The sequence below is a fragment of the Chondrus crispus genome, genomic scaffold, assembly GCF_000350225.1.
Source record: "Chondrus crispus Stackhouse genomic scaffold, scaffold_20, whole genome shotgun sequence".
NCBI lineage: Eukaryota > Rhodophyta > Florideophyceae > Gigartinales > Gigartinaceae > Chondrus > Chondrus crispus.
Window position 1 is genome coordinate 75242 of NW_005179090.1, and position 23305 is coordinate 98546.

Sequence of the window (23305 nt, forward strand, 5' to 3'; positions counted from 1 at the left end):
CCCCCTTGCAATCCTCATGCCCGAACGGAGAGTCGCCGAGGGGATTGCGGACTCGCTACACCTAACCGACTTGACCGATCAAGTCGGAGGGATAGGAGTTGGCCGATCCAACTCCGACGACCAGACCGCCGCGGGTGACGGAGAGGTCGACACGGACGAACGGTCACCTTTATACCACCCGACGGCGGGGGGTACTGTACCCCTACAGAATAAGGATCCCGAAAATCCACCGATGGATTGGGAAAAAGAGGTTGACTTGTCATACATCGAGGATGACCAGCTCCGTGGCCACGTACTCGAGATGCTCCGTAGGCACTCGAGTCTGTGGAGCGGTACACTCGGAACTATCCGAGCAACGGAGCACCGCATTGCCCTCGAACCGGGTACGAAGCCGATACGCTCGATGCTCTACCGAAAGGGGCCCGCGATGCGCGAGATGGTCGCGAAGGAGGTCAACAAGATGTTGAACGCAGGGGTTATCGAACCGGCGAGCACCGAGTGGGCTTCCCCAGTGGTGCTCGTACCGAAGAAAGACGGCTCTCTTCGGTTCTGCGTTGAATATCGGCGTCTCAACGCGAAGACTGCAGCGGATTCGTATCGCTGCCGCGTATGGACGACTGCATCGACTCGTTAGGAGATGCAGACGTCTTTACGACGTTAGACTGCAATTCCGAGTATTGGCAGATGCCGGTCGCTCCGGAGGACCGGGATAAGACAACCTTTACGACGCACATGGGCACGTTTCGCCACCTGCGAATGCCGTTCGGACTAAAAGGGGCACCGGCCACCTTCCAACGCGTCCTGGATATTTTTCTCTCACGCGTTCGCTGGCAAATATGCCTCGTCTATCTCTATGACGTTATAGTGTTCTGGCGTACGCACGCGGAACATGCGAAGCATCTCAACACTGTGTTGAGCTTGCTTGGGAGTGCCGGAATCTCCCTCAAGCTCAAGAAGTGTAGCTTCTTTCAGCCGAAGGTACACTACCTGGGGAACGTCATTTTCCCAGGTAAGTTAAGCGTGGCGGACACGGCGGCCGATGCCTTCAAGACGTTCACGTTCCCGAGGACACTTACGCAAGTGCGCTCGTTCCTCGGGGCGTGCAACGTATACCGCCGATTCGTTAAGGGGTTCGCGAAGATAGCGCGTTCTCTGACCGACATGACGTGCAAGAATGCGGATCCTGACTTCTACAACCCCACGGAGGCGCAACTGAACGCGTTCGAGAACCTCAAGAGGTGTATGATCGCTCCGCCGATCCTCGCGCTACCGCGGTACGGCCGTCCGTACATGATCGACATGGACGCGAGTGCCTACCAGCTTGGCTGCACGCTGCTCTAGGAGCACGACCAGCCAAACGATTGGCGCCCCGTAGGCTATTGGTCCTACTCGCTGAACGACAGCGAGCGCAACTACAGCGCCACGGAACGCGAGTGCTTCGCCGTAGTGTGGGCCGTCCGCACACTACGGCCGTACGTAGAAGGAACGAAATTCACCGTCCGAACGGATCACGACGCCATGAGGTGGCTCATGTCCCTCACAGAGAGTTCCGGAAGACTCAACCGGTGGCGGCTACGTCTGGCTAAGTACGACTTCACCATTCAGTACCGCCCCGGGTGCGTGCATCAGATGTCCGATGCCCTGTCACGCCTCGTATCGCCTCGTGTCGCCGATGACCCTCGCCCCACCGTCGAGGTGGATGACGACATTCCCACCTTCGACGGGGGTACGACCGTTCGAGACGTATCGAACGAGCTCGCGGACCACGTTTGTACCGCGAGCTGTGACCATCAGGCCGTCCATGTCTTCGTGACGACACGGAACGAAGCCGGGTCAAGGACGAGGTCGCGCGTACGAACGCGCGACGAACGGCGAGGCGACGACGAATCCCCCGCTCTCCAAGGACCCAATTAGTTTTGGGAGGAGAACGACGAGTTCGAAGCCGTTGACATCGAGCGCGCCGAAGACCCCGAAGCCGGCGCGCCCGACTCTCCGGTCGCGCCACCGCAGGACGACCTCCAGGCCCCTCTTACGATAGAGGAGATAGCCGAGGAGCAACGCGTGGATGACTTCTGCCACACCGTCTTGGCATGACAGTCAGAGTCCCGGGACTCCGCGTTCTTCGAGGACCACCGAGGGGTGCTCAAACGGAGACACCCCTTTGATCCTGATATCGTCCAGGTGGTGGTACCTCGGACGCTCCGCGCTAGGCTCCTCCGCCTGTGCCACAACCCGGCCATCGCGGGACACCCGGGCCAGAATCGTATGTACTTCGCCCTTCGACGCGAGTACTACTGGCCCCATCTCGCTGCAGATGTCGCTGCCACGGTGCGAGGGTGTCGGACCTGCGCGATGAACCGGGTCAAGTTGCGGCAACACCTCAACCGTTTGAGGTAGTTCCCCGCCAAGCGGCCACTCGAGAGCCTCGCGATTGAAATCTTGGGTCCGCTACCGAAGACGAAGGCAGGGAAACGTTTCCTCCTCGTTATCACAGACCGCTTCAATAAGTGAACACAAGTTATCGCGCTTCGAACAGTGACCGCGTACACTGTCGCGACAGCATTCTGTGACGCGTGGGTCTTCAAATACGGTGTTCCGCGTTCGCTGTTGTCGGAAAACGGTCCTCAATTTAACGCGAAGTTCTTCCACAGCGTGTGTCGCGTACTGGGGATAACTAACGTATATACGTCCGCGTATCATCCCCAGACGAATGGACAGGTTGAACTTTATAACCGGACTATCGCGTCGATGCTTCGGAACTACGTCAACGAGCATCAGGATGATTGGGATGTGTACGTGGGACCGCTTACGTACGCGTATAATGCCCACGTACACCGAACCACGCGTACGACACCCTTTGAGCTCGTGCTCAGCAGACCCCCTCCGGAGCTCTCTCTTCGAAGAGCCGACGGGGACGCGCCCACTCCGGACAGAGGAACTCAACGCGCAGAGTTTCTCAAGACCTTGGACGAGACCATCCAAAAAGCTTACGAAAGCTTGCATCGTACGCAAGCTCGCTACAAATGCGACTTCGATAAACGCGTACGAAGGATTAACACGCGACTCAAGCCCGACCACTACGTGTACCTCAACCCCACCGATGGGGCGAAGACGTCGAACAAGCTCGCGTCACCTGCCGTTGGACCATACCGCGTACTGGCCAACGACAAACGAACCATCAAGATCGACCGTGATGGGGTGACGGAGCGCGTCTCGGCAGACCGCTGCGTGTACGCGCCCCCTCCGACGGACGCGCCACGAGCAAGTGCAACAACCCCAGGTGACCTTGCCGAAAAGGTCACCAAGGGCACGCAGTACGCCGCCGAGCGTCTGCTCAGGCATCGCGTGGTAGAGGACGGAACTACGGAGTTCCTCATCAAGTGGGCTGATTACGACCAACCCACTTGGACTGCACGAACACATGCCCCTGAGGAGCTAATGTCGCTATACGCGCAGCGACTGAGAACGCGTACAGGAAGAGACCTCTCCTCCGAAGTGAACGCGGTCGTTCACTCTTGAGGAGGGGGCCCCCAACCGCTTCGTCTCCGCATAATTAACACGTCGCGGTTAGGAACAGATGTCGCGGGCGGACGGACAAATGCACCCGACCGAGGGTGGCAAACGAAAGCACGAGACGCCAAAACGTATTGACCGTCAAGCTCATCGAACACCACCGACGTCGTCGACAAAGCGCAAAAAGCGAAGACAGTACGGACTGTACAAGGAAAATGGCACGCCCTGGAACATCGAGTGCAGGAGGGGAGGATACGATCTCCCAAAAAACGCGAACGCGCCACGATAACACCCGCCGATAGGGTGCTCGAATCGGAAAGCAAGAACGACGCCAAGACGTATGGACAGTCCAAGCTTACTACTATTACAACACACCAATACCATGCGGCACGAACCGCGGGCAACGCAATGTGTCGCGTAGTCACCAACGAGAGGCAGGAGGGCGACGCCACCCTCCTAGCCAGGAAATGACGCGAGCGGTCGCGACGAGCTCCACGCGTAGGGAGACTCATGATCCCCCGACCGCGCACGACCGAAGCGGTACCAATGGGAAAAGGGCGGGCCTAAAAGCTCCGCTGGAGTTTGTCGCAATCGACATCCTCGGCGAGCTAATTATAACTAAACGAGGAAATCGGTATATTCTCGTGATCAGCGATCGATACTCGAAACTGGTACGAACCGTACCGTTGAAGAAGATATCAGCTGCGCACATCGCACAAGCCTTCGTTCACCATTGGGTATTCGTGTACGGACCGCCGGTCAAGCTGCTGTCCGACAATGGAACACAGTTCACGACCCGGTTCTTTCAGAACGTCTGCCGAATTCTCGGCATACGCAATGTGTTCACGACTACGTACCACCCGCAAGCCAACGGCCAAGTTGAGAGGTTTAACCGCACGCTGACTTCCGCGTTGCCAAATATATGTTGGAGAGCATCCCAAGGACTGGGACCTATTTAGCGACGCTGTGACGTTCGCCTACAACACGCAAGTTCATCGAACTACGAACATTGCCCCTTCGAGCTGGTGTTAGCTTGGGCGCCGAGAAGCATTGCGTTAAAAGCACAGCCAAGTTTGGAAGGATTTAGCTCGAATCGAGCGTACTACCCGAAATGGCAGCCGTGGTTGGAAAGCCTGATGAAAGGCGCTGATAAGAGCCTGCGAAAAGAACAAGCGCGCTACAAGCGAAACTTTGACGCAAGGATTCGCAAGCCGAAGTATGACATCCCCTCAGGATCCTACGTTTTCGTCCGGAAGGAACAGGGGACCGCAACAGAACCTAGACACAAGCTGGCACAAGTTGCCATGGGACTGTATGCAGTCAAGAAATCAGATAAGAACACGGTTGTCATCGCCATAGGCGACCAAGAAGAGCGCGTGTCGCGAGATAGAGTCGAATTAGCCCCTAGTCCCATGGACTACATGCCGATATCAGGCCTACGACAGGCTCTACAATTCCTCAGCGGACGCGAGGGGAATCAAGAACGCGACGCGATGGAGAGTGAGGAAGGTCCTCCCACGCGAGCGCAGATGTTAGAGGACGAGGAAGATGTGGTCAGTCAAAACTCGTCAGCGGAGATACCGCAAGACCTACGGAGGACAAGTAATTCAGAAGAGTTGGAGGAGTCGGAGAATCTTCAGGAGGGGGAAGAAATTAACCCCAGACGCGAGAAATAAAATGAGAACGACGAGTACGTGATAGAAAATATCATCGATCACGGGTATCAAGATGAGGAATTAATCCTCAAGGTGAAATGGTATGGATATGAGAAGAAGGACGCGACGTGGGAACCAGTCGCATTATTGCCGCGCAGCGCAGTTGTAAGATATTTCCGAAGAAAGAAGTTACCCTTGCCGCCGCAAGTCGCGCGCGCACAAGCGGGGTAGCCTCTGTCAGAGGGTTGGCAAGTCAGAATAGGTACTGTGGGACGCAGTGCGAAGTTAGAAAACAAGGGTAGTCGTAGGAGTAGGGATCATAGGGGATGACGAGAAGGAGAGAGAAAGTGAGATAGGCAAGTCTGTGTCGCCCCCCCGCACATGGACGGAGCGGCGAGTGTCGCCCTGTCAAGAAATGAGGAAGTTATTGTAGTTTCAGGTGAAGACAATGCGCAAATTACGTATGATCACGCGTCGCAGTGGTGCGCACGTGAAGTGACGTTTGGATCAGGGATCCGCACCCGTCCGTAGGAACTTGAGAGGAAAATGTTATGAGGTTTTTTACGAGGGGACACAAGGCAATGCGTTACTTGTTTTCCAGGGTGTTTTGCTCCTTTTTGTTTCCATTTTGGGTTCTGTCCCGTTTAATTTTTTTATGTGAAGACAGGAACACAACCCCGCATCGCGGACACCGATCCGCAAGTCACTCGCCGAGAATTGGAAGACCGACATTGAAGCGAGGCCGTGACCGTCGGACCGTCAGTAGCGTGAGCGGCCTGGGCAAGTGCGCGATCTAACGCGCGAAACTATACTGTGCGAGGTAGACAAATAGTTTTGTCGTTCTTGCCTGCTTCGTCAGGAACGAAAGTCTACCCGACGTCCCCATCGAGGGGATCAAGTGTTTATCTTCAAGTCGTTTCTACTTCAGTCCCTGTTTTGTTTTTGTTGGTATTCCTTCTAGGTTGTGAGGTCGACGACACGACGCGACGCGGCGCATCCCGAATCGCAGCTCTACAAGGATAAGCGAAGACTGAGGGGGAAGTTACTCGAGAGGAAAAAAGGGGAGTGACAACTACCTGAGAACAACTCCTTTTGGAGGAAATCGTCACTCGACGAGCTAATTTGACGACACCAAGCTCACGTTTTCGGGTTTTATTTCGAACCCCGAGCGAACTATCATGGAGAATGTCCCGTTAAGAGGGACATTTAGAGAGATTGTGGGCGTGTGGATGAGTTTGCAGGCCTCTAGCACTCAGCAGTGCAGTATTAGACGTCACAAGCGAGAAGGTTGTCTTCGAAGAGGCGTAATGGCTCGTGTATAGCCCTAGAGAAAGGGGAATCAGGTTGAGAGCCGCGAGAGGGCATGGGGAAGTTTCAAGGAATGAGCGATGCGCGCCTCATAAGCACCAAGGCCTCACGACCCGGGGGTCACAAGCACACTGTGCGTGACGACACGACCTGCCGGTGGCAGAGGTAGTCGCACGAGGACGTTGTGTGCCGCCAACACAACGAGGGACAAGTCATTCTAATGACTTAGGGACGAAAGCAAACCGCAGACGAGTGCATGGAAATACACGTGTGAAGCGGCCTTGAGATTATTAAAAAAAATAAATTTTAAGGAAAGCAGGAGCCGTCGCTGGGAAACGCACACGTTTGTTGTCACCAGACCCAAGCGCCGATCTTGCAACTTCGACAATTACAAGAGAACGGGAGCTTGATCCCCCCCACACACATACACTACTTCCCAACCCGCCCCAGACACATTTGAGGATGTTTGTTTATGAACGTACAGTACCCCGACAATCAACAGAAAGGAGAGGGTACATGGATCAAGTTTCGACTACTGTACTGCGAGGGCTTTCCAAACATGTTGTGTGTAGCCGCCGTTCAAAGGAGGAGTACAAAGGGAAAGGGACGTTGACAGTTCCCCGACTCAAAGGCATTCTACACGATGTGGTGTACGCATGTCAATGACATTTGGACAGGGACCGTTCGAGATCGATTAACGGTCCGGTGCCCCAGAAGGGGGAACCACTTTAGAGGAACTACTATATTTTCTCGATGAGGGGTCGATACAGACATCGAGAAAGCTTGAGGATTATGAAGGAGAGGGGCCTGCTTGGAGGTGATAGGGGATGTGCAACTGCAGTAGCAGAGGTGCACGAAAAAAGGAAAAGAGAAGGAAAGTGGAAAGAGGAAGATGCGACCGCGGCGACGGGGCGCATACACAAAAAAGGGAGGTTACCGGGCAACATGCCCGCGTCATCGGCAAAATTATTTTTGATGCCGTCAAGGTCGCGGACGCCCACAGAGGAGAACCGTTGAGCAGAAGCAAACAGAGCTGCGTTATCGCGCATGGTTTTGTTCTGCAGCTCCTCGAGCGGAGGATGACGGCGGGCTACCCAAGAGGAATGGTAGCCCGGACGGAAGGCCGGCTTGGTAGGGTTGGTAACAGGGGGTAGACGGGGTATGGAAGGAAGACCCCGGGGCACTTCGGACTTGCGAGGAAAGCCCACACCCGGACGTCTACGGGTGGCACTATCGTCCGAGTGTTCCGACGGAGAAGGGAGCATGGTATTTTCGTCTTAACCTTGCTAGAACGCCGCGCAGAGTGATTGACGATTGGGAAACACGGTCAGCAGCGGCAGGAGATTATACGATGGCTGGGCGTTGCGCAAGGGCGCTCAGAAGGGGGATATGTAGTGCAATACGCACCTGAAAAGGGGGGTGAAAAGAAAGGAAAATATTTGGATATGAAAAGTAGTCCGGGTTGGGAGACACACGTGTGAATAATTGCACAGTTTTAATTTTTAATTATTTTATTTTATTTAGTTAATTAGTTGGCATTAATTTTGCTGACATTATATTAGATCTACCCTTCCAGAGTGGTCAAATTTGGAAATCGTTTCTGCCACGTACGATTACAGCCCACAAAACATCATCATTTTTTTGAAGAAAGTGACCAGATGTCCATGGACGGAGTTTTACAGCTCATCACGCAATCCCACTGTTTGGATCCAAATATATCTGGACATATGGCCTTTCAAAGAAAGAGTGCCAGGAGGTGAAAATTTGCTCAAATGGTCTAATTTGAAAATGACGAAAATCGATCTGTAGAAGGTAGTTTATCTCAAAAAACACTTTCAGTATGGCTTTGGGACAAGGCAGCATCAGCAAGAGTCGTCAGCCCTGCTAGTCCATCACTTCCCTTGTTTCCATCCCTGACAAAATTCTCTTTGTCAAACCCAGATCTGACCGTATCTGAAATATTCGTCTTGCTCCGTTTACGAGAGCGCTTCTCTGTTTGAACATTCAGCTTTCTCTGTGCCCTCGCTGCAGCCTCCGCGCATTTTTAACTGCCCTTCTCGCCTTATCGGCTTCTTTCAGAGCACGCAAAGCCCTCTTTTTTCTGCAATGGCAGCTTTTTTTGCCAACTTCTGTTCTAATGCCACTCGTTTCTGCATCTCTTTCATTTTTCGAGCGTTCTCCTTTTCAATTACGTTTTGTGCCTCCCTCTCAATCCGTGCCTTCTTTGCCTCAATAACCTCGCCATGTGTGAGGTACAGGGCTGGTGTTCCAGATATTAGGGCAGTATTACGCTTGCGGGTCTGTCTGTTTTTAAGACTACTGTTTGTTGTTGAATCGTCCTTTGAAGGGCCCAGACTCATCAGTATACTTTTCACGGTCTGTTGCGTCCTCAGCAGTACCTGCACATCTCGAAGCTTCGTGGAAGCTCCATCAGGTCCGTGCACAATTCCCATCAATCTCTGGTACGTAGTGCTGTCAGAGCGGCGCTATTGCACTGTGGGAAGCCTAGAGGCGGGCCCGCAACACTCAATCCTACGGAGCTGCTCTTTCCCCTCCTCTTTCACACCATCACTATGAAGCTTGAACCGCTCGGCAAATTTAAAATCCATTGGCCAAAGACCGGTACTCTTGAAAGACTCTTGAACGTCTTTCACAGTGATACCTTCGTACCCGCGAACGGCGCACATGAGCTTAATTTGTATGGCCTTTGTATCGGTTGGCCGGAGTTTGCAGAGACCGCCTCTTGATTCTCTGACTATGCTTTGAAACTTTTTGTTAACGTACTGGTGACAAGGTTGCAGTATATGAGAGGTGGATGAGGGGCTTTGTAGGACCTGGCAGTTTTTCCTCACCGCCAACTCGAGCCATTCAATACCATTGCGAGAGCTATGACCATCTAAACATAGAAGATAGGGAGCTGATCTAGGGACCGTTTTTCGAACGAATCGGTCTAGGTGCTCAATAAATTTTGGAATTATATCCATCTCCATTGATCCATTCTCTGTTGTGCACACATATCCGTCGGTCGGAAACCATTTGCCTTCTCCTAGTTTAAACAAACTAGAGCCTTCTACTTTGTACCTGTCCTTACGCAGAGGTAGAAACCATCTTGACATCACATTTTTTCCAGCCACGATGACAAAAGGCGGGGCAACTCTTCCTGAGGCAGAGACTGCAATAACAGCCGTGACATGCAATCCGGGTCCTTGATTTGTGGTGACTGATTTAAAACCACCATGGTGTGTGCTTGCAGAGACGAAAGCCTTAACTTTCTTGCCGTACTCTGCACTTACGGAGGTTTCATCCATATTCCAAATGCGTTCCGGGTCATGTAACGTACCAGGAAAATCTCTATCCACTTGCCTCAAAACATCAGCATATGTTTTGACGTGTCCATAGTTCTCACCTTGTAGCCTTGCTATATCCTTGTTTTCGGAGTTGCGGTATGTAATGTTTCTATTTCGAGCTCTAAAACTGCGTACAACATCTTCATACGGAAAGCCATCATAATATTCATTGCGTCCATCACACGCGATGCGGGCCATTAAACATTTAACGTCTAACTTTTCAGCAGCGAATCCCCTTGATGCAGCATAGATAAGTCGATCACAAATCATAGACTCCTCCTCGCATGTTATTACGCGACGCTTCCCGGCGCGATGCTTCGCAGGGTTCAGCATTTTTTTCAGAAGTTGATCCTCTTTGCTTCGAATTGCTCGTCTAATGCGGTAGTAGATAGCATAGCCAGGGTGACTCCAGTCTGAGAGCATACATCACGGGCTGAAATTTCGGAGCTGGATTGAAGGAGGTCAACGGTTTGTTGGCGTGCGGAGCGCCGTTCCTCGTCTCGATTGTCTCTTTTACGACATTTTGCCGACTGACGGCGCATGGATTCTGGCATATTAATCTGGGGAAAGTGGCAGACAGTAGGTTTTGGTGTGTGCGGAAGAGGATCAGAATTCAAGTCTTGTTTATTTCAGTTATGAATCGAAAGCGGAATCGAAAGGGCGGGCATTGAAGATCCGAATTTGGATTTGGTATTGGTGTTTAGGTTCTTGCAGTAAATGGTATACTGTTGGCGCCAAAGCCGCCTCGCTGGATACACTGTGCAGCCGCAAAATGAGAAGCACGTTGCTGAGGCAACGCGAAATTTATATATTGTTGATGTCAACATCAATTGTGCCAACAATTGTTGCTGTGCAGCAGCATACCTTGGATATGCCAGATTTCTTAATTAGACCATTTTTCTCATTACACCATTCTAGAAGGGTAGGATCTAGCGCCGAGAGCTACTGTAGTGGTTCCGGCGGGGCGATATATACCCTAGCCCTCTGACCACCTAGTCAGTAAAGGTAACCCGAGTTGCCAGAGTTGAATATCGCCTTGGTCGAAGTCCGTCTTTCCCAAGACGCTCCCTTTTACCACAGATTACGTTATCCTTTGCGCTCTGGGGTTCCCTTTTCTTTTTCTTTTATTTCCCTATTCTTTTCTATCTCTACCTCTAATTTTCCCTTAATTGTGTTGGTTCCACTGGAGTTGGTTGCGACCGATCTGGTGTAGGTGGTTTAGCCATCGGGCAACACGTTGTGTAGCGCTGCTACTGTTTCAAGTTCCGTCGGAAGGCTGTTGCAACGACGCCTCCGTCGAAGGTCTTACTGTATAAGACAGAGTTGGTACCGCCTACCGCGATCGCGATCGCGCTGGTGAGGGTGCTTTTAGCCATCGGGCAACACGTCGGTAGTAGCATTGCTACACGGTTACGATCCCGTCGGGTAGTGCTGAACAAGCCCCCGTCGAAGACCTTGAATTACACACAAGGTGCTGAAGACGCTCGTCGAGCATTGGCCTTACAACCCAGCGAACCGCGGTTACATCCTCGTAGACAAGCCCAACCCGCACTCGTCGAGCGCTCAAGTCTTCACAAGTCTCTACCACCATTATCCTCCCGGGCCGGGCATCTTTCCTTAACCCCCCCCGTCGGAGTTGAGCTACCGTGGGCCGCAAGCCCACACAAGGGGAAAGGGAGTCTCGAACGCTCCGTAGCCGGTGCCATCGGCAGTGGTTGTTGCTGTTGTTGTTTTTCTTCTTTTTGTTTGACCGTCGGACTGTGTTCGCGGCCTGCCAGGCACATTGCACTACAGGGATTTCACTCCATTTCATTGAAATTTTGGCTGGTGCCGATCAGGAGGGGGACATGGTAAAAACGTTTCCTTTAAGGGCGGGACTTCTCATCTCGGACACGTTTTTTTTTGGGGGGGGGGGGAATCGGTCATTCGCCCTCCATCATCGAAACAAAATGTTGTGTCCCCTCCCTCGATCGAAACAATATTATGTGCCCCGTCAGACCGAAAGATTTTGACCCTGTCCCCCTCCCAATCTCAAAATGACCCAAAAAGCAAAGCTGTAAAATATCGAGGGGCCAATCAAAGCTCGCCAAGTTCCTAAAAACTTTAGCACGTTAAACTCACCGGCGGGGATGCTTGCTCTATTGACATTTAGAATCCGGTTTGCGTAAGCTCACTAATAGTGAGCTTACGCAAACCGGATTCTACAGAATTCTGCAAATAATTCTGCAAAAACATTACACTGAACTGCATATACAGAATTCTGCAATCATGCCATGACAAAAAATGCGGAATTGTGAGATTTTAGTGAAGAGGAATTCTGCATGGTCGTGAGAAATGATAGGGACAGGTGTCGTTAAATTGGCGGGAGTTCGCGATAATGCATGCATGGTAGAAGGTTACTCACTCGTGTTGTCGCTACAAACGTATACGCCATAGCACACAACGATGTCTGAAGTAGTTGGTTCGGAAACACAAGATCCAGCCCCCACCAAAAGTGGTAGGCAATCACGGTTCACACCGCAACAGGACCTCGCCATTTTCCGTGAGGTAGCCGCTGTTCGAGCTCATTTGGCGGAGTTCGGTGAAACGAAGAAGAGATTTGCTACTGCGGCGGAAAGATTGCGTGAGAACGTACACTTAGTAGAGTAAGCTGGGTGGTTGACCGTCGGTGGAAGGTTCCCTAGCTTGGTCCCTCCCCCGCCGGCGGTCGCTCCCTATATTTATCGTACAAGTTAATTAACCGTCTACAGTTGGGAGAGTTGGCTGACCTTTTGATGACATTGAGGGAGGCCAGAGATGATTGGGAAGCACAAAAGAAAACTGCGAAATTAGCAGAGAAAAGAAAAGAAGAAGACAAGGAACGCATGGGTCGCGTATTGATGGTTGCAGCGCAAAAGCGCAAGTCATCGAAGGACTCGGAAACAGAAGATGGCAGCTGCGGAAATGGGAATGGTGCTGTTATACTAGACGAGGTAGAAAGCGAAGCGCATATTCGTAGCACAAACGGCAGCGCGAGAAAGAAGAAGAAAGCGAAAATGGCATATGGTGCTGATGATAGCCTTGATGCTTTGGGAGAGCACATGAAAGACGCTGACCTCGCCCGAATCTCGCTTGAGAGAGAGCGTCTTCAATTTGAGCGCGACATGGCTGAGAGCGGTAGAGAAGAACGCTTGCAGGAGCGCCTTGAGCGTCAGAAGGAAAGAGAAGAAGAACGGCGAGAGCGTCGGGAGGAACGCGTAGAACAGCAAAAGCCCGAAGTGGAGAAGTTCAAGGAACTCATAGAGGCCTTCGCGAGAAAAAAATAAATCTGACCATGTGGTACATGTAGAGTAGGTCGCCTTCTATTCAGTACCAGTAGTACCCTTGGAACTGTGTACCAGGCTGGTTGTGTGGTAGTTCGGAGGAGGGGAGCAGAGCGCTTAGGGGAGGAGGAGGAGGAGGAAGAGGTGTATGTGCGCGAGGCGGAGGGCGGTGGACATGGCGGCATTGCGGATGAGGAGTCAGGGGAGGAGGGGCGGAGTTCGGCAATGAGCGCGGGGAGGAGGACGGTGTTGGGTGAGGAGAGACGCTGCGGGGAAGGAGAGGGACGACTTGTAATTTGAGGAAAACCCACCTCGACCGGAACACATCCCTCTCGCTTCTCCCTCCTCTTCGTCTTCTTCGTCTTCGCCTCCTCCCTCGCCTCCTACCTCCCTCTTCGCCTTCTCCTTCCCTCTTCGCCTCCTCCCTCGCCTCCTCCCTCCCTCTGCCCCTTCAACCACCCTCGCCATGACGAACGCCGTCCCGCGCAAGCCACGCAAGCCGCACAACACGCGCCTCACAGGCTACTACGGCCTCTCAACGCCAGCCGCCACCCCGTCCTCCCCGCACATACATCGCGGCGAGGCGGTCGTACGAACGGTCTGCATGGCAGCACCTTTCCACTCTCGAACATTAGATAATTAAATGGGCAGCTCCGCTCTCCACCAACCTCCGTCACACCAGCCTCGTGGCAACAAATTTCCGTCCTTGCATCAAAAACAATTAACTGACCAACTCCGTTCGGTACTAATCTTTGTTAAACTAGTCTCCTGGCACCACTTTCCATCATTGAGCACAAAAAATAAATGAACAACTCCGCTCGCTGTCAGTTTCCCTCTGACAAGACTAAAGCGTTATAAAAGCAATATTTTCTATGATTCACACATGTAGTAAGATCGGGAGGCCGGCAATCAAAGTACCTCGAGATTTAGTTGCGGTAGAGGCAATTTCGAAAGTTAGATAACAGAATGGACGCCAGGTATATCATGCCCACGGGGTGTTCGCGAACCTTCATTTTCCGTTTGAAATCGATTGCGGAAAATTGTAGCTTCACTTCTTTAAAAATCCATTCCACACTAATCCGCACTCACGACATTGTCTTGTTAAATGCAGACTGGGCAGGAGAGATGTTGGAGCCCTGAAAAGGTACATCGACAAACCACCGCTGGTTGTAGCCAGAGTTGCCATATATGCAGTACTGCTTTCCTTCCACCAATAACACTCTAGGAAGAATATCGTCCATTTTGTTGCCTGCATATAAAGTCCAGTCATGTCTTCTACCTTCTAATGGACCATACAAGTGCTGTATGAGACCATCTGGTGTGTTCACAGCTTGATATTTGACAGCGTGCTTGCGCTTATGTCCATTATAACCGACACGCTGAGCCAGACTTCCGCTCGGACGGGCGATCCCTAAAACGGTACCATCTATAAATCAGACGCAATTACGAAGGGCTTTTCACTCGTCGTGAATACGCTGTGCGTAAAGCTCTGCTCTTTGGGTAATGAAAAGCTCACTAATGTCCTCCGTCACGAGGTGTTTTCGAGTGTTCAAAAGGTGCTCTATTGCTTCCCAAAAAATTTCGGAAAGCTGTTGCGCATGCTTTCCGAAGAGTTATTCAAGGTCTCCCCATCTGGATGGAGCAGCGAGACGCCGCAAAACGGTACAAGTCGCAAGAATGGGAGAGGCACGATATCTATTTCTGGACGTTCTCGGTTGCGTTTCAGACCAACGCATCACAGAGACAAGCTGTGATATTTGCCGTTTTTGAAACCGGAAATTCTGCAAGCACTCCCGGTCCGTAAGGCAATTGAAGGTAAATTAGAAGTCTTAGTGCGAAATGCGTCTAACACGCAATAAATGGTAGTGATTGTCCTTGGTGGCGCTCGAGAACTTTGCAACCAGAGTAAGAATTGATTTTGTGTCAGAAAGCGCGGAGCCAGGAATCATCTGACGTCGGCTGGAGACAGTTCTCAAGGCCACTTGCAAATGGAGTTGTCAACGTCTGACCAAGGACGTGCAATGGTCCTTTTGTCTGCCGCGCCCCATCGCGAATGGTGAGGGTTACTGAGCTCGCCGCCGTCGCGATCCTGGCACTACTGTACGGTATGTACTAGTACAGCATGACCTTCCCGTTTATTACTCCTGCGGGCGGAAGTTTTCTATTTGCGTAAACGTTTTCGGAAACTGTATAATCACTTTTCAGAAATAGAATTCAGCAATTGGTATTATTGCAGAATTTCTGCATTTGTATTCCTGAATTTCTCGTTTGCGTAAGCTCTGTATTAGTCACTTTTCTACGGATATTTCCCAGACCCCACGTCAATTCGAGCAATTGCGATATTCGAGGCACTCCATGGAGTTACTTTATTGTCACCTTCCTTCCTCCTTCGCCGCCCGGAGTTCCCTCGCACGCAATTTCCGTTCCTTTCCCAGCTCGCCCTACCGCTGCCCTACGTGCGGTTCCGTCAAGACAAGGCCACCCGCACTCATAGACACTCACTAATATAGGTGTCTCCCGACCCAAAAGTGTTCACTGAAAGAGGCTGAGTGATACTAATTATGGTACCTGAATGTACTGTGCCTGTCGGGTAGGGCGCTTACGCACTCAAGAGCAGCCTGTCTCCCCTTCAGCAACGCCCACCACGAACTTGATCACCATCGCGATGGCCTTCTCCGTAACCTCAGGCCGATCTTGAAACAGCTGATGCCCCGACCCTCCCGGCTCAACCAACCTCTTCACGCCCTCGACGCGGACCCTTTCCACAAACCTCTCCGAGCTCTCAAAGTCGGTTCTCTCATCTCCCCGGTTGTGTGCTACCAACACATTACGCGCGTGCACGTCCCCTTCCTGAACCTTGCGCTCGAACATCTCCATCGCGCCCAGCATCGCGGCCGCCGTGCCGACCCTTAGCGGCTGCCCGTACCCTACGTACGGGTCGCGTTTCGACAGCTCCGCGCACTCGGCGTCCCCAAACGCTTTGTCCCACGTCTCCCCGCTGACCTTCTCGCCGGGGACGGGCAGGCCGGGCGCGACGCCTGCCAATGCCCTCACGACGCGCAGCACGGGGGCCGGCGGCAGTAGCCCCTTCTTAACGCGGAGGGCGGGCGAACAGAAGACGTAGCCCGAGACGCGAGCGTTGGTCTCGCGTAGCATCATGAGCGCGGCGATCATGCCACCGGCAGACTCGCCCAGCACGAAGACGGGTTTGCATTGCAGTTCGGCGTGCAGGCGGTCGACGGCAGCGCACGCGTCGTCCACGTGGTCCGCGGGATCTAGCAACAGGCCGGGCAGGCCGCGGATGCGGTCCGAGCGGCCGGCGCCCAGCGGGTCAGTCGCGACGACTTTGATGCCTGCTGCAGTGAGTGCGCGCGCTAGCTGGTGGAACCAGCCGGCGTGCCAGATGAGACTCGGGATGATGACCAGGCCGGCCACGGGGAGCGTGGATGGCGTCCAGGTTAGCGTGTGCAGGTTGAGGGTCGGGTGGCGAACCGAGGGGAGGTAATGGGAGAAGGCGGCGTGACCGCTGTTCGGTGTGCGCGAGGAGAGCAGGGCGCGGCGCAGCGTGCACGAGGGCGGCGGGCGGACCTTGGTGAGGCGGCGTGGTGGGGACTGGAGGGGGCCTGATGGGGAGAGAGGAAGGGGGTTGGGGGGGAGGGCGAAGGAAGGGAGCGGAAAGATGGGGAGCGAAGGCATTGTGCGCATGTGTGATGTCGATCGGTTGTTGCAGGAAGAAGGGGAAGGTGGTTGCATCAGGAAGGAAGGCGCACGCCGTTGTTCACTTGTACAGTAGATACCCTTGATATGGGCGACAGCAAGGACTAGTCAGGCAGGAGAGCGAGGAAATATCTCGGTGCATCTCGATGTTCGACTCTGCCACGAATGCAAAAACACCCAATGATCTGCGCATTTGGCATCGCCATCCGCTGTCATCCAAAACGAACAAAAACCCTCATCCGAGTCGTTCGGTAATCCCCCTGATGCGCGTCTTGAACATTTTGTGAGTTCCCTCGGCGTCCAATGCGCAATTCAAAGGCCTATTCAAGCCCGAGTCCTTCGACAGCCCGCTCTTCGCCCACTTGCCCAACAACTCCTCCTTTCCCAACCTCTTCGCAAGCAGCTTGGCTAGCACCCACCGATTGCTAACTTCATCACTCACCATATGAACGATCCCTTTCCCTGCCCCCGCCCCTAGCTCCAACATCGCCCTCCCCAAGTCATCCGCAAACGACATATTTCTCAACTCGTCCTCAAAAATCTCAATCTCCCCCTTCCTCCCGTCAAGACAATCCACCACAAACTGCACCCCCTTCCCGTACTGCTCCCCCTCGATGCTCAATATCAAGCTCGTCCTCGCCACCACCACCTCGCCGCTCAGCCCCAGCAGCCGTCTCTCCATCTCCTCCTTATATCTCCCGTACGGATTGATGGGGCACGTCGCGTCCGTTTCCTTATATCTCTCCCCCGCCTTTAACTTGCCATCGAACACCAAGTCTGTCGACACGGCCACGAACCTAGCGCCCAGCATGACGACGCCCTCTGCGCAGTGGAGCACATCGTCAACGATCCCAGCGCGTACGGCGTCACCCCCCTTCCCCGCCGCCCCGCCGTGCCTGGGCACGGCGCAGTACAGCACCGCGCCAAGTCGCGCCTGTGCCGCGAGCAGCTCGCGCACCGCCTTGTGATCCGAGCAGTCTAGACACACCCACGTTACGCGCAGGTTCAGATGCGGCGGCGCCGACGTGTGGTACGTCGCAGTGATGCTCCCCGGCCAACCGGTGCCGTCGTCGGCGAGCGCAGCGGAGAGCGTCTGCAAGCCCAGCTCGCCGGTCGCACCGATGATTATGAGAGAGGGCGTGGGTGTGCCCATGATCCGGGATTAGCGTGGCGGGACGGCGGCCGGATGGGTGATGAGGAAGCGGGAGGGTGGATAATTGTGCGAGAGTTGGGGCGGCGTTTCGTTGTGGAGATCTTGTTCTTGTCTCTAAAGGTCAGCGCTTCTTTCTACATGTCTATGCTGGCCTCGATCGCTGTGCAAATGCAGATCCAAATCGGAAGGGGATCAGGGATTCAAAGATACGTGTTCGGCGTATGACACGAAGGACACGTTAGAAAAAGCCGGCGACATGTCCATCGACAAGAAGGATCAACGAGAACTCATTTGCGTGCCCCAAGTGCCGAACTCTATCCGCTCTTCGATCCGCGCGACTTGCTGCCGGACATGCAACAGCGGTTGACCGGCTCACAACCATGCTCCTAGCCGGCCTGCGCCTCGCGGGCGGCCCAGGTGGCACGCGCTTGGGTCTCCGCGCGGTGCCCCTACGCGCGATCTCGAACAATGCGCGGATCGTGCGTCAAAACGTGCTGCGCAAGATGAAGAAGGGTGTGGAGCGTCTGCCTTCGCAGGGGCCGGACCCTGCGGCGAGCTTCGGGAAGGGGTGGCGGCTAGCGTGCGCAGCGGTGGTGGAGAGGTACCCCGTGGTGACGCCGGAGTGCGACCCGTTCGAGTCCGAGTACTTGACGGGGCGGTTTCTCGAGATGCAGAGGCGTGCACGACCAATATCGCCAGCATTGTTCCTGACCGAGAAGGACCTGATGGAGGGGAAGCGCGAGCCCGACTTGAGCGACCCGTATGCAGAGATGTATCAGCCCGCGCCGCGCACGACGGAAGCGGATAGGACAGGGGACATGCGGTCGCTGGAGAGGGCGCTGGACGAAAGACTGTATTTTTTGGTGAAGAGGGGGGAGAAGGGACGGTTTCAGTTCCCGCAGATACTAGCGGCTGATGAGAAGGTGCCGTTGTGGAGATATGCTGAGCTCGCGTGGAGAGGGGTCACAGGGGAAAAGAGGCCGGAGTTACACTTTATCTCGCATACGCCTGCGTGCCATTTGGAACATGTGTACCCGGTCGAGTACCAACAGAAGCATGATGTGTACGGGGTCAAAGTGTTTTTTTACAGGGCAATGTTGATGCAGGGCGAGGTGGAGGGGGTGAGGAACGCTGTGGACTTTGTATGGGCGAGGGATGGCGAGCTGGCAGAATACTTGACGGCAGAGGTGAGGACGGCAGTAGACGGGATATTGTTGGGTGTTGGGCCTACGGTGCGATCCAAGGATTTGTTCGATGTAGAGCACCCCTAAGTGCGTAAAAGCAGATGTGGTAGCTGTAACAGGCGGCGGTACGAATGAAGCGAGCGAGCGGAAACGAGAGTCTGGATTTTTTCCCCCTTTTTTTCTTCTTTTTTCCTTTTTTTCTTTATTTTGCACGTACAGTATACTTGTACGCGTGGTGCTTATGGTGGCGGGAGGGAGGCGCTTTCGCGGGCAAAGCATGGAAAAGGCCGGACAAGGAGGTGTGTTGACTCTGTGCCTCGCAAACGATGCAGCGAGGGCATGTATGGGGATTTGATACTCTACGGTATCGGAATAATAGGTTTGCGTACTGTGTACGCTTCCACAGATATTTTTCAAGGGCGTCACACTTGGGAGGCGATATGCACAAGTATGTAGGATTTAATGAGAAGAGGAAGGCAGAATCGGGGCGCAGGCAAAAACACAGACACGGCGGCGAAGGCGACAACCCGGCGCCGGCGCGCGGGAACAAGACACGGGCAGTGAGAGGAGGACAAAAACAGTTACAGCACCAGCGGCGGAGGGGGTCACTCGGCGGCGGGCGGGTTGCCCATGGTGGCCTTGGTGTCTTGTATGGCGACGCGCAGCTCCTGAGCGAGCTTTTTGAGCTCCTGCAGGTTTTTACGAGCGCGCGTGCCGGCGGCCTTGTTGCCTTTCTCGAAGAACTTTTGGCTGTCCTTGGAAACCGAGTCCATTACCTCCTTGAGCTGGTCGAGCTTGTCCATATTTGCGGGCCTTTTGGTCGCGGCTGGGGTGCGGAGGGTGCGGAGGGGTAGGGGGAACTTAAAGGGCAGCAGGCGTGTGCACGTGCAGTGAAGAGTGGCGAGGAGGGGGGGAAGGCAGGGGTTCGAAGCGAGATGGCTCTGGAGGTCGGCTGGTGGGGTGGCTGAAACGGAAGCGGGTGTGTTGGGCGTTGTAGAGCGGGTGAGCGAAACGGCAGGGTGCGGAGGGGGGGGGGGGACTGAGGGCGGCAAATTGAGAGCCGCGCGGTTGTAAAAAAAGCGGGCGCGGGGTGCGAGGCTGGGTGCGTGCGGTTTTTTTTTTTTTTTTTCTTTCAATTTTTTTGCTTCTTTCGATTCGCCTCGTGCCTCACGCGCGCCATTTCCGTCGCGCCATTACCTGTGAGTGGAACGGCCGCTACGACCCCCCCCGCGGCACGCGCGTTGCGTGAGCATCGGTCGCGCGGTCCCCGCTCCCGCCGCCGCAGCCCCGCAGGCCGAAAACTAGAACAGCAGGTGCCGCAACAGCTCCAGCAGCAGCACCAGCAGCGCGACCGTCGGCCACAGCAGCATGCAGAACGTCCGCAGCGTGTACGCGTCGCCCGCGCGCGCCGCGTCGCCCGCGCGCTGCGTCGCGCGCTGCGTCGCAGCACCCGTCCGGCTCACGCCGGCCTCCAATGCGTCGAGCTCGGCATTCTGCAGCCGCGTCTCGCGCTCTAAGCTGCGCGCCACGCCCTTCACAGTGGACACGTCGCCCGCCAGCGCGCTCAGCGCAGCGTCCTGCGATGACAAGGCCGCGCGGTGCGCGGCCAGCTTCGCGCCAGCCTCCAGCAACGGCGTCGATTCGGTCATGGTGCGACTCGAGGCCCGGGGATCGGTGGCGAAGGCGGCGGAGGCAGCTGCTCTACCCTAGAAGGATTCGTCTCGTTTCCGTTCACGATACGGCTCGCCCCATGTCCTGCCACGCAAGGTTGACAGCCGCTTACAGTATCACGCCATCATATACGGACAGGCTGTCGCTTTCGGCACAACGGAACGGCGTCCCTCTGTGTGCATTGCTGGACCGTCTCCATTGGCGGTGCTCTCGAATGCGCCCATGTCCGAACCGACTTAACGATGCCGCCTCGCAAACCTTATTGCCCAAAACCCCACCCCCCCCTTCCTGCTATCCGCAAACCCGGCACCATGACGCCCGCACTCCCCGCCTCCTTGCTCCGCGCACCGGGTGTGGACGTGCCGCCGACCGCGGCAACGCCCTTGCGCCCCAACCTGTGGGCGGTGCTGCGCGACTCGGTCGGCATGGACCTGACGCGCATCGCGCTCCCGGTCTTTTTCAACGAGCCGCTGTCCTTCCTGCAGCGCCTGGCAGAGGACCTAGAGTACTACCACCTGCTCGCGCGCGCGGCCGCTGCAGGACCCGGCCCGACTCGCACCGCGCTCGTCGCAGCCTTCTTTGTCAGCCACTACTCCAGCACCGCGCACCGGGCATCCAAGCCATTCAATCCCCTCCTGGGTGAGACGTTCGACCTCGTCGTCCCCGGCGCTTTCAGGCTCGTCGCGGAGCAGGTCGCGCATCATCCACCGATCAGTGCTATTCACGCTAGCGGTGACGGATGGACTTATCACACCGCGCATGAGATCAAGAACCGTTTCAAGGGCAACTCCTTGGAGGTGTGGCCGGAGGGCAATGTCTATGTCACTTTTGATGATGGCGATCACTATGTGTACGAGCAGGCGCATACGTATGTTCATAATATCATCGTGGGCGGGCTGTGGTTGGACAATGTGGGCACGGTGGTCATCAGGGAGGTGAGCAAAGGTAAGCTGTTGGCGAGCGTTAAGCTGAAGAGAAGCGCGCTGTTGTTCGGGGAGGCGAAGAAGGTGGGGGATTTTTCTGGCAAAGTGTGCGATGTGGGCAAGGGGGGGAAGGCGGGGAAAGTATTGATGAAGATGGACGGCAACTGGAACAGCGAGGTCAGGGTGGACGGAAAGTCTGTCTGGACGGCGACGCAGAGGCCGACCAAGAAGGACACGGCGGGCCACGCCATGACGGCGTGGGCGTGGGGTCTGAACACCAAGCTAGAGCCCGGGGTAGTGGGAAGCGAGGTGCCGAAGACCGATTCGAGGCTCAGACCGGATCAGCGCGCGCTCGAGGAAGGCCGCTATCGCGAGGCCGCCGCGGAGAAGGAGAGGCTCGAGGATGCCCAGAGGAGGAAGAGGAAAGAAGGCGTGTGTGAAAGGCCCAGGTGGTTCGAGCTGGTAGACGAGGCCAGTACGGGGAGGAAGGAATGGAAATATCGCGGAGGATACTTTGAGTGCAAGAGGGAGAGATCCTGGCCCGACGACTTGCCTGATATCTTTTGAGGCATTCAAATGTTTTAATTGTTGCGTGGGGGGGGGGGAGGGGTCGCTAATGGGTCGAGAGTCTGCGTTTTTTCGAAGCGGCTCCGAATGAGGGGCATGGTTTTGGCGATAGCAGACCAAACTGTATTATTATCGTAGATTGTAGTTGCAAAGTGTGAATGCCTGCCTAAGGAGATGTGCTAGCTGATGGTTATTTCATGAGCCAAGTGTTGCTAGGTTTGCCGAGTGCCACTACTTCAAACGAGAAAAAGGACAGTCTTAGAGAAACACGCAGATCATACCCTTCGAAGGGTAGCTGCAGGAATTTTGCCCTCGGACCCCCATTGACACGTGTACATTAACGCACCATAACAAAATTTGTCATTAAATGATATAATATATATCATTTAATGATGGCTGATGTCATCATGTGGACATCACACGGACCGTCACATCGGGTAACAATACCGGAGACGCCTTCAACACATTAACTCTCGTTCTCTCTCCCAACACCAGCGTTGCCAGCTTTCAAGGCCTTTTCACGCTCGTCGCCCACTGCCACCGAATACTCTTCACATTGACTCCGCTGTGGTGCCCGATTTCGGCGCCATAGCGCCCATTTCAAGAAGCGTGAGTCCGCGATACGCATGTGTATTTCTTTGTTGATAGACATCCAACGCTGATGCGACGGGGACACAATGAGGCAGCAGCGGCGGCGGATGGTTAGCCTTGAAACTTGTTAGATACATGTGGAGAAAACGTGATGCGGTTCGTGCTGAGAGCGGGGCACAGGAACCGAACGCCCATTCACAATGAACAGTCGCCATGTTGACCTGCAAGCATATGCGAGGAGAGGCGAGATGGGGGGGTGTCCAAGACCGTGCTGTGGCAAGATCCTGATTTCATGCAAATGGGGCGAATCGCGTGTCGGCTTGTCTTGAGACAAGCCGACACGCGGTTTGCCCCGTTGAGATCAACTGGGAAGG

General features: G+C 54.6%; 4 protein-coding genes; all 4 read left to right on the top strand.

Annotated features, from left to right (window-relative positions):
• Positions 1-18375: 18375 nt before the first annotated feature.
• On the top strand, positions 18376-19291 carry CHC_T00003743001 (hypothetical protein). XM_005715397.1 is given in 2 exon segments: positions 18376-19266; positions 19267-19291. The coding sequence occupies 1 exon segment, from the start codon at positions 18376-18378 to the stop codon at positions 19264-19266; it is 891 nt and encodes a 296-aa protein (XP_005715454.1). The 3' UTR covers positions 19267-19291.
• A 19-nt stretch (positions 19292-19310) lies between these two features.
• Positions 19311-19487, top strand: CHC_T00003744001 (hypothetical protein). Its single transcript, XM_005715398.1, has one exon. It carries the CDS (start codon positions 19311-19313, stop codon positions 19485-19487), a length of 177 nt encoding a protein of 58 aa, XP_005715455.1.
• An 18-nt stretch (positions 19488-19505) lies between these two features.
• Positions 19506-20033, top strand: CHC_T00003745001 (hypothetical protein). The gene has a single exon (XM_005715399.1). The coding sequence runs from the start codon at positions 19506-19508 to the stop codon at positions 20031-20033; it is 528 nt and encodes a 175-aa protein (XP_005715456.1).
• Positions 20034-21092: 1059 nt separating this feature from the next.
• On the top strand, positions 21093-22522 carry CHC_T00003746001 (hypothetical protein). XM_005715400.1 is given in 2 exon segments: positions 21093-22340; positions 22341-22522. The coding sequence occupies 1 exon segment, from the start codon at positions 21093-21095 to the stop codon at positions 22338-22340; it is 1248 nt and encodes a 415-aa protein (XP_005715457.1). The 3' UTR covers positions 22341-22522.
• Positions 22523-23305: the final 783 nt, after the last annotated feature.